This window comes from Siphateles boraxobius, unplaced genomic scaffold (genome assembly GCF_051911475.1).
Source record: "Siphateles boraxobius isolate OS27281-9 unplaced genomic scaffold, OSU_SipBor_1 13, whole genome shotgun sequence".
NCBI classification, from domain to species: Eukaryota; Metazoa; Chordata; class Actinopteri; order Cypriniformes; family Leuciscidae; genus Siphateles; species Siphateles boraxobius.
The window spans coordinates 20,070,898-20,082,500 of record NW_027508733.1 but is presented as its reverse complement, the minus strand read 5'-3'; the positions used below and the strand labels follow the sequence as shown (position 1 = coordinate 20,082,500).

General features: G+C 37.0%; 1 protein-coding gene across 1 annotated transcript in view; it reads left to right on the top strand.

Annotated features, from left to right (window-relative positions):
• The window catches only part of ncanb (neurocan b), a 148,854-nt gene that overhangs the window by 97,779 nt on the left and 39,472 nt on the right, over positions 1-11,603 (top strand). Inside the window, exon 9 of the mRNA XM_077226413.1 lies at positions 355-471. Within this exon, the coding sequence (XP_077082528.1) occupies positions 355-471 (117 nt within the window). The remainder of the gene's footprint in view (positions 1-354; positions 472-11,603) is intronic.

The window sequence follows — 11,603 nt, the reverse complement described above, 5'->3', positions numbered from 1 at the left end:
AGGCCGGGGATCATCAAAGGCGGACATGGTGAATCGCATTGTCCTTCCCTGCGGAGCATCTGTCATGATGAACGGGGGATGACATCAAACTTGTGCTAATCTCTCACCTTGTTGAAAGTCATACGCTTAAGCTCCTCTCCGTTTTTTTCAGTTGGGAAAGTGGAAGCTTTCTGCTCGTGATACATGTATGAGGCCCAAACTTGGGTTGGCCGCACATATGCACTACATTATCCGGAAACATTGAGCCTTGGTGCTCATATGGGAGATTCAGGTTCAAATCTGGCTGTAAAACGTTCTATCTGCTGTGTGCTATGTTTTAACCGTGTTCTCTTCTCTTGTGTTGTCTCTCTACAGCAGAAGATGATCCCTGCCAGACCAACCCCTGCCTGCATGGTGGGAGCTGTCTGACCGAGGGGGAGGGATACAGTTGCCTTTGCCCTCAGGGCTATTCAGGAGAGAGCTGCGAGATCGGTAAGTGGATTAAGAGAGAGGTCAGGGTCGGGACAAAAGAGGTCAAGGCCATTTGAAGGAGCCCACAGCAGCTCTGGAAGTGCTCTTGAATTTATGCAGAGGGCTAAAATAGGATATAAAACCACAGCAAGCGCTTCTTCTGGGGGTTATTCCTTTGACCCTTGTTGCAGAACCAATGAATATGATTATTAGCAAGTCGAAGACTTACGTAAAATGTCTTACAAAATTGAATTTACCAGTGTCTAGATCAGATGCTTTTTTGTTGTTGTGTTTGTTTGTTTGTTTTCATTTTTCCCAATTAGGGGTTATTAAGGAACTGTAAATATTTTGTTAAAAAAAGAAATAGTGATAATAATTATGTATAATAATAATAATAGGCTTCATTATTATTGTTATTACCTAGTTATGTCTAGATGGTGCAGGGCATCTTAAACTCTAGGTCTTTAACTCATTTGGTAGCGATCACAGCATTATCTACATACCACAGCTGATTGGTTGCTGTTGCATCAGTGGCCAAAAGCGGCGGCTCAACATTTTATTTATTTATTTATTTATATGTTTATTTATATAGTGACAGTACAAAAAAACATGATTCCAGTCGAAAAACTGGAAAATATGTATTGCACATCGAGAGTATAGCATAAGCTAATTTGCGTCTCGGGTCCCCAAAGGCTTTTCTAAAAAAAAAAAAAACTACTACTCATAGAATAAAACTAACACAGCATGTCATTTATACACATACAAATACATACCTAAATTACGTGTACCTATTGTAAGGATACTTCCAACCCTGGCATGAATAACTAATTAAAATAAACATTTATTACATTTAAATATGCGTGCAGTTCTGGTTTATTTTTACCTTCAATTTATAAGTCTTTATTTCAAATACTGCTTTAAACTCATTTAGCAACATGTTCCAGAGTTGGGAGCCCTTTACAGAAAGGCTCTTTGCCCTTGTGTAGTTCTACGGAAATCAATCCTACAATTCCCACCTGCTGTACTCCTAGTGATTCTACTTGTATCATCCTGTCTCGTTATCAATTTACATAGAACAGATGGTGCCTTACTGTGCAAACATTTAAAAATCAATTTTATTTAAACAAATTTGTACAAATTTGTAAAACTAAGCATATTTCATTTTTTTTAAATATGGCAGTGATGCCATCAATTTGGCTTTTTATCCATTCTTTTTTAGAGCCGATTATACAACATTTCAAGTTTTTTACAGTAATTAGGGATTCACTTGTTTGAGTACAAACTGTAATACAGTACGAAAAAAATCGATCACCGGGGTGGTGATGGCGCAGTGGATAAGACACATGCCTTTGGTGTGAGAGACCCGGGTTCGAATCCACTGTGAGACACCAATGTGACACTGAGCAAGACACTTCACCCCTAGTTGCTCCAGAGGCGTGCGACCTCTGACATATATAGCAATTGTAAGTCGCTTTGGATAAAAGCGTCAGCTAAATGAAGAAATGTAAATGTAAAAAGATGAGCTGCCTCAATTGAGATGTATTGTCTAATAAGTAACAATTTAGGTTAATTCTTACCATTTTTGAAAGCTTTTTTATATGTTTATCACATTTAAATTGTGAATCTAAAACAATACCTAAAAAAATAAACTCATCTACCTCCTCTATTTCTTCATTATGAACCCGAATTGTTACTTTTTATTTTTGCTTTCTGTAAGAAAAGCACCAAAAAATAGTTTTCTTAACATTTAAAGTAAGATGATTTTCCTGGAGCCATATAGATATCCGTTCCATTTGTTTATTTAAAATTGCAGCAACCTTGGCGGATGACTTAGCAGATGTATACATTACTGTATCATCAGCATAAAGCTGACATTCAAATAAATACCGGTAGTGTTTCTGTTGAGGTTTGCAGCACGCTTTTAGAAATCCTCCACCTTCCCCAGCTCCACCTATATAGATCTGATATGGGGGTTAATTCATGTATGTTACATGTGCAGCAGCAGCAGCATGTCTTACATGCTCACAGCAATGTCTGTGTATGTATTGTCAGTAGCAAGTCTCGATACTTGCAGAGATCTATTCTCCCAAGACCAAATACATTAACATTGCCATATCCATTACCATTACCATGCCAATCTCTATCACCATACCAATCTCCCGAGAGTTGTCATGACAGAATTATTATTAGTTGTTGTTGTTGGTAAATATAACTTAATGTACTTGAATATATTTTTTACTAAAACAAATAAGAAATAATAAATAGTAATAATTAGCTTTGCCCTAATAATAATAATAATAATAATAATAATATTAATTAAACCTAAATAAATTATTAGGTTGGTAAACAAACTTAATATACTTAAATATATATTGTTATTTATTTATTAGTTAGTAGTAGTAGTAGTTGTAGAAGTAGTTTTTGTTGCTGGTAATACAATATATATATATATATATATATATATATATATATATATATATATATTATTAGTACATTATTATTTTTTATATAATTTTAAAATATATAATTTTTGATATAAATGTATTATTATTTGTAGTATTAATAATAATAATATTATTATTATAGAAGATGAAGAACACATTTTTCACGCATTGATATTACATGTATTGCAAATATATTACATTTTGAAATAGCTTGAAAAATCTCAAGGGGTACAGGTAAATCATTTTGGCTATAGGGGCTCAGCTGACAGCAAAAATGTGGAACCCCTGGTGTAATCGATCTGGCACGATAGCTCTGCAGGGGAAGATGGTTTACAGAAGCTAACTGCAAGGTGGCATGTACAGGAAGTGGCTGCGTGATCTGACAGGACTGCACACAGCTCATTCTTCTCTGTCAGACAAGAACAGGAAGAGGTGAAGGGAGAGCTGCGCTGGAGGTTGGAAGGGTTTAGAGAAAATGAGAGCACACTCTGAACAGGAGGACAAGGCTATGCTGTAGAGAAAAAGAGAGAGATAAAGAGGTAGAAAAGAAAGGAATAATATATATGGAGCAGCTAGACCTGTGAGCTATTGAAGAGAACATGAAATGACCGTATTTATAAAGAACTTAACATTCACAAAATTGGGTATTTCTGAGTAATAATGTAGGATATTTTATCCATTCAAATTGGATTGAATCATGAAAAGAGGATGTTGCTGTTGCTCATACAATTTTCACCACATATATGATAAAAAAGGCTTTGGCAACCACACATAACATCTGTTTTCAGAAGATATATGTAATTTAGTCAAAATGACCGACACCCCAAAAAACAAAATGACGAATCAATGAAAATGAAATGACGAATCAAAATTATTTTTGATGAAACGCAACAAATACTGTGCCAAATGGATAAACAGCCGAAAACGAATTCGAAAAGTATGTTTTTCAGAAATTTCAAAATGGCGGTAACATTTTAAGAACAACATTAACAGATTCAAGGAGATATCAAATAAATTGATTCTAGCTGACTCAATTCCAGAATTATTAGTGAAAGGTAAATCTGATCATTATAGCACCACCTAATGTCTGACTGAAGTATGTACAGCTGAGTGGGTGGGATTTGGGACCATTCTACCTAGACCTACAATTATCGTCTTTGACAGTTTTAGGGCAGAAAAATAAGGGAGGATGGAGACAATCTGAACAAACACTTATAATAACACTTGTAATGCTGGATACAATGCTGGCTTATCTCTTACTAGACTTACTGTTGTATTAGGAACACTGCTTTTGTGTTCATCTTATGACCATTATACACCGAACAGACAGCTGAGGCCCTAATAAGGTGCCATTACGGAGAGGCGTCTGGATGTCAAAGGTCCCAGCTGTGTTATGTTGGAGAGGTCAAAGGTTCTCAAAGCTGCATTATCCGGAGTCTCATTATCAATCTTTTTTGTAGCTTAAAAAGTAGAGCGCTGGCGCTTGTAACACCAAGGTCATGGGTTCGATTCCCAGGGAAAGTAAGAACTGATAAGAATGTAAATGTGTACCTTGAAATATTTTCACGCTCCAACTGCAGAGTCGATATGTGAATTATGCTAAACTACAACAAACAGTTGATTTGTCGCTAGCACTTGTGCTAGTAAGCATTACAGTGTGATGCTAACTGTAGTGTTTGCTAATAACCCGTTATTCAGTTCCCCGCATTTTTCTATACAATTCTGCACTGCTTTAGGGATCCATTTTAGGTTTGTGATGTACATGGCATTCAGAAGAAAACAATTCATGTTTATGTAATTCAAATAACTTTGTACATCGCAAGTTCCTTTGGGTGATTTAGTAATTGGCTTTTCTTGGCTACTGGCAAAGCATTCTGTGTTAGCAGTGTGTGTAATATTAATTATAGCCAAAAGCACAAGGTTAATTGCATATTACTGCAAAGTCTTTTGACCACATTTTGTACTAATCTGACACTTGATCTCTCCAGTCAATGTGTCATCAGACGAAAGAAGGATAAATTATGTAGGGAAAGTGTTCTTTGAATCTCTTTTTTGTATTCATATTCAGAAGCGCTGCTTGCTAAGACTCGCCTTGCACCTTATATGCTACAGACATGAATGATTGCTACTGTACCTTTGCTTTATTGAGGAAAGGTGTACTTTTACAAATATTTGCATTGGATAAAATTTGGTGGAGAACGCACGCATATACTTTTCAAAAACATACTTTTATTGAACAAGGAACCCTGAGCCACATCTAGAAACCACAATATCACAGAGACTTGGAGACTTGGGGTGGGCTCTTTTTGACTTCAGCCTCTAGCAGACACCCACAACACCCTTGCAACCACTTAGCAACACCCTAGCAACTGTATTGCAATACCTTAACAAACTCTACAATCGCTCTCTACCTTAGGAACTAAATGCATAGATAAATGACACTGCAACACATTATCCTTGGACTCCATCCTTCGGGACTCAGGTTGTGCTCAGCAATTTGGGAAGCATTTAGGATCCTTGCATAATTTATTGACTGCGCATCTGCCGGGCAATTGAAACATTTATAAGAAAGAGCAAAGAGGCATCTGAAGGAAGTGATCTTCTCCCTGCCGTAAGCAACACATGCCAACATCAACAAGATGGGGCTGTCCATCAATCTACATGGGTCCCACTCCAGGTGATACATGAGCTAGATTGAGACACATCCTGAGTTTAGTTATGTTCAATAATTTAAGGAACAGTTGAAGAGTTCACTCATTCATTTTGAGACACAAAATGGTGCAGAAATACCTTGACTGGTTTGGATTGCCGCCCATAACTGTTCGTAAGCATGAGATAAAACTCAAAACATCCTACTTCTGAACACATCGCCAGTTAAAGGAGTTTTCAGTCTTATTTACAGCTTGTTAAAATGCATTTACAGTTCTATAATTTCAACTTCAAATGAACGCTCCAAGTTCAAAACACGTTTTTATTGACAAAGTGTAATCAATTACCATAAACAATCATTTTGATGTATCCCTCAGTTTTTAAAAGAAGTAAAACTGGTGATTACAATAGAAGTCTATTTGGCAAGTCATTTCGGTGGGTTTTGTAGAAATGTAAAACGATTACTTTAATTATTCCATGAAAAAATATATTCTTTGAGCTGTATATTGTAACTATGATATTTACATAATACTGTTATTAGCAGCATTATTTGAATATGATTCACTCAGTTACAATTTAAGGTTATGGAGATATTCTCTTTGTTTTCTACATGTCAGAGTTGAAGATCCTCGCGTAAATCAGCCATGGTTGGATCAACACGTTAGTGTAGAGGTTACTCAATGACTTATGGGTCACAACTGCTGCAAATGGGGATTGGGTGGTTGCTCTGTGCATTAAAACAATTGAAAAGCCAAATACAAATGCTGGCAGTGAGATTTATTCAGCCGGCAGGGGAAATGGCTAATGTTTCTGGGAAGCTGAATAGCGCAAATACAATTTTATAGTGCAAACATTATGAAGTCAGACCGAAGCACACCCAAATGATTCAATACTCATTCACTTTGTTTCAAGCAGTTGATATGTACAGTCGACAGCTTATAAATATACACTATGCAAACAATTGTAAGTGGATCCTTTGTCTAAAAAGGGACAAAATTTCACATCTTGTTACTCACGTAGATTTTAGTATTTAAAAAGCCTTTATTTGCAGGGCTACGTATTAAAAAACACCAACACGTGTCAGCTCAAACAGGCCTTCAAATATGCACTACCGTACACTGTATACTGTAGCATATATATATATATATATATTTGTATATTCCACTCTTTCTCGCACAGTCTCTCTTTTTCACTCGTCTAAATTCTCTTTTTCAGTGCTGCTCCCTCGACCCCTGTCCACTCTGCCCTGTTGTTATTTGCCAGAAAGGCTGTATGAAAATTGCAATGCACTTCCAAAATGGAGTGAAAGCAGCTCTTTCGGTCCCATAAGTCTTTTTCTCCAGTAATACATTGCATTTGCCTCCACCAGACTGCCATATATTTTCTCCACCCTTAACCTCATATGCATTTCCTCTACGGCTTAGTTTGGTCCCTCTGCCTATACGACGAAATACGCAACTTATTGGCAGACATTCAAACACATTTGAAACCAAGAAGTTTGTACTAGGGATGTCAACTGATTAAATGTTATTTTTAACTGCATATGTAGCTTATGATTATTATTACTATAAATAATAATACATTATTTTAATAGCTAAGTTTATTTCCCCAATAATTTTATTCCCAATAGATAGACAGAAAGACAGATAGATGGCAGAACGATACAATGATAGACAGACAGACAGTTAGACGGATAGATAGATTACAGATTTAACAAATTGATCATTCTTTATATATCGGTATATTAAAATTTCAAAATAAACCCTTCAGCAACCCTCTGTTGCATTTACATCTGATAAATGAAGTTTGCCCTATTCATATTTTTGCCCTACAACCCTAGAGAGCAACTTTCTTCTGGGACATTTCCAGAGAGGAAGCTCGACCCACTGCAGCTTCTTTCACATCGGTGCGCCTGTTGATTGATGGCTATGTGGGAAAGCCAATGCCCCAGTGTACGGCTGCTCTTTACACGAGATGATCGGCCCCTCCCGGCACCAGTGGCTCATTAAATCATCCCTTGACACATTTTTTCCTGCATGGAGAAGTGATCAACAAATCATTGACAATCATTCTTCATTTGCTGACAAGTACCGTGGCGCGAGGGGCTATGTGGATCCGAGCACCCTCGGGCTGTCGGAACGGGCCGGCGCGCACAGACAACCTCAGGTCCATCTGCTCCGTCAGACTAATGTTGGCAAAGACAGGTAGAGGGCGGCCCAGTTGGCAGCCCAACGCGACAGCAGGGGGCGGAGCAAAAGAAAACTCAGATCTGGAGATTAACGAGTTTTTATGAGTTTGGCTCACCATGCGATCACAGAAGTTGAATACACCTGCTGCTGTCCATAAAGTCCTGGACCACCACATTGCTACAGTTTACAGCAGCTAATGCCAAGCTCACACTTTCATACCGAAACTCACTGTCCTTTTGTTTTTCAAGTTTGCAGCAAAAAGCCTCGGATTGCGCTAGTCACATGCAATAAATCAAATGCAAATTATTATTATTTTTTTTAAAGGCTTATACCAATATCTTGGACAGCAGGGTTATTTTATTTAAAGTTATTTAAATAATACTAACAGGACTTTTTTAAAAAAAAAAACTTACTTTATTATTTTGAAATTAAAAATGCATACCATTTACTACAATCATTTGAAAGCAATTTGAAAGAAATAAATTGAACTTGAGATTAAAAACTAAAATAATATATAAATAAATATGAATATATAAATATAAAATAAAATGTTAAAACTTGATCTAAAATCTGTAAAAAAAAACTACTTAAAATTCTAAAAATATACTAAATTATTTATTTATTCTGTTCTGTTCTGTAGTCCTATTCATGTTTCACAAATAAACCACTTGTTAAAAGCATATAAATAAAGAAAGCAAACACTAAAACCAACATAGAAATTTTAATTATTTGTTGTTTTTGTTGTTGTTGTGTAAAATAAAAAGTACATAATATTTACTAAATTTTAAAAGCCATTTAAAAAAAACTTAATATTAAAAACGAAATATAAATAAAATATAAAAACAAAAAATACAAAAACATGATAAAATTAATCTGTAAAAACATACTTAATATTATACAAATACCTATAATAGTATTATTTTTCACAACTAGAGATATTTTTAAAAACAAATGAAAAAGTAAACCATGTAGGCAACAGTGCATTAAGTAATTAGTCACGTTACAGTAATTGTACACGTAGTACACAGTGAATGCGAGATTGGGGCCAGTATGATATAAATCATAGTGTCTGTCTTTTAATTATTAGACAGGACAGTTAAAAAGACTAATGAGAATTGAGAGAGAGAATAAAACATCAAAACTAGAAAACACAAAACCGAATCTGCGCAGGGCGACAAGCTTCAGTGTTGTGGTGTATGGTTGGCTTAACGCTCTACGGATGAGGGGATGAAATGATGTGTGCTGGCCTCTGATTGGATGCTGATTCAGCAGTGTCAGTCAACTTCCATGTGACGTTCCTCTGCAGTCGGATGGGAACAGAATTTGTAAAGCCTAGTCATTTACTGTACATTTGGGGACAAATTGATTTCCTATGAAGTAAGTGTCTGGGTTTTGGAGCCTCTTATCGCTGTGGCAGCTGGATGGACGTGTTGTCCTGGGAATGAGTTCTGGAAATGAATTATGAGGGGTGGGGTGCGGGGGCTGGGGGGTTCCTCTTATCTCTGCTTTACCAGGACCACTATAACGTGAAGGTGTGCCAGTGCTTTGAGCTTTTTACGCCACTCTCTGTTGAATCACAAATACTTATCACAGATGCCTGTGCGGAAGAACAGAGATGCTAATGATAATGCTAAAAGAAGGCTATACTTCACTGCAAAGTAAATAGCTGTTATGTTTGTAACCTTTTTAGGTATCTCACTAATCTGAGACCTAATTCGCCATTTACAAGAAATTCCACGAAGTGTGTCTTTTTTTGGGTCTATCTATCTATCCATCCGTCAGTCTGTCGTCTGTTTGTTGGTTTTTAAGATATCTTATTTGTTTATTTGTGTATTTTATTGTTTAAGGCAGTGTTCCCTTTTTTCAGAAAATGAATCTAAGAATACATTGCAACAAAATTGACTCTGTACCGTTTTTATTTTTATCCAGTACCAAGAAGTATCAAAAAATAGTAAGCACAAATATTGAGTACAGATTGTCAAATTAATTGGATTAAAATAGTTTCATTGTTTTTAGCTTTAAGCTTAGCAACTATTGGAGTCAATTGAGATGTGTTAGTAACATGTGGAAGTCATGTGAATACAGAGGACTCTATTAGTGAGCTGAAGTGAGAAAGTCATGCAAAGTATTCAGTGCTGCAGGATCCCCGGGAGGAGGATTGAGAAATGTTGTGCTACACGGCTTCCTTGATCCTATTCTTATGATCCAAAGTTCATCCTTCTGCTGATATCTGATTGATTTTGACAATTTTGAGGAAAGTAAGAGGTGACTTTTTAAGTGGTGTTCGCACACATCTCGTTATTTATATCCCAGTTAGACAGCAACAACTGATCTCACACATTGATTAGATCTTTGTTGGGTTTCAAAGCGCGTAGTGAAAATTCCCCAACTAGAGAAATGTGGCAAATCTCTTCATTCCCGCATGATCCCCCAAACTGTGTGGATTGCATCACAGCCAGGGTTAGAGGGGGTTTACGAAATCCATCCTCAGCTGCATAAGCCCTCAGGCCGTCTAGATTACCTGACTGGGTTGGGGGAATTCTTGAGCGCTGCATCTCACTCTATTCCTCTTGCATTTCTCTTTTCGTCACATTGCCCCTCCCCCCACCCCCACCCCCCACACACACACTCTCTCTTTTTGGTTCTCTGTTTGAAGACAATTTTGACCTCCCCACGCCAGAGAGAGAACAGAAGCGCTGTCAGATCTGAGGAGCAACAGTTTGAAATGTTGTGACACCTCTGCTCATTAGCTTCTGTAACGCTCCCTGAGTTGTTGCACTAGGCCTGTCAGCAGTGGTTTGGACACGGTCTGACTTCAGCTCACTAAGATTGTGCCCCTAGCTGAAACACAAGCACTATACACTCGACCCAAACCATCAAAATAAAAACATGAGGATTTTCCTCAAAATCTGGACATGGCACATTTGTCTAGAAGAGTTCACTAGTAATCATAATTTGGTCTTATCTATCTATCTATCTATCTATCTATCTATCTATCTATCTATCTATCTATCTATCTATCTATCTATCTATCTATCTATCTATCTATCTATCTATCTATCTATCTATCTATCTGTCTGTCTGTCTGTCTGTCTGCCTATCTATCTATCTATCTATCTATCTGTCTGTCTGTCCGTCTGTCTGTCTCTATCCATCTATCCCTCTGTCTATCTATCCGCCTATCTATCGGTTTGTCTGTCTGTCTGTCTGTATCTATCCATCTATCCCTCTATCTATCTGTTTGTCTGTCTGTCTACCTGTCTGTCTGTATCTGTCTGTCTGTACGTCTATACATCTATCTATCTATCTATCTATCTCTCTATCTATCTATCTATCTATCTATCTATCTATCTATCCATCTATCCGTCTCTCTGTCTGTCTGCCTGTCTACCTATCTATCTATCTGTCTACTGTATATATCCATCTGTCTATACATCCATCTATCCGTCTGTCTGTCTGTCTGTCTGTCTGTCTGTCTGTCTATCTATCCATCCATCCATCCATCCATCCATCCATCCATCCATCCATCCATCCATCCATCCATCCATCCATCTATCAGTCTATCTATCTATCTGTCTGTCTATCTATCTATCTATTTGTGATTTTGCCCCTATATGTTTCAGACCACATTTGACTACAGCAGAATACATGTTCGCATGGTCCTTTTAACCTTATTTAACTTTAATAACAGCAGTAAACCTTTCTCGTATAGACGTCTACATTTATCTCAAAACTACTTTATCAATAACTGAATGGCTTCTATTGATTGAAGCACACCCATGTGGTTTGCGCAACTACATGTATCAATCTTTTGGCGTGGCAGTCGCTGTCAGTGGTCCGAAATCCTTTAAATGAAGAAATGTCAGAGCTG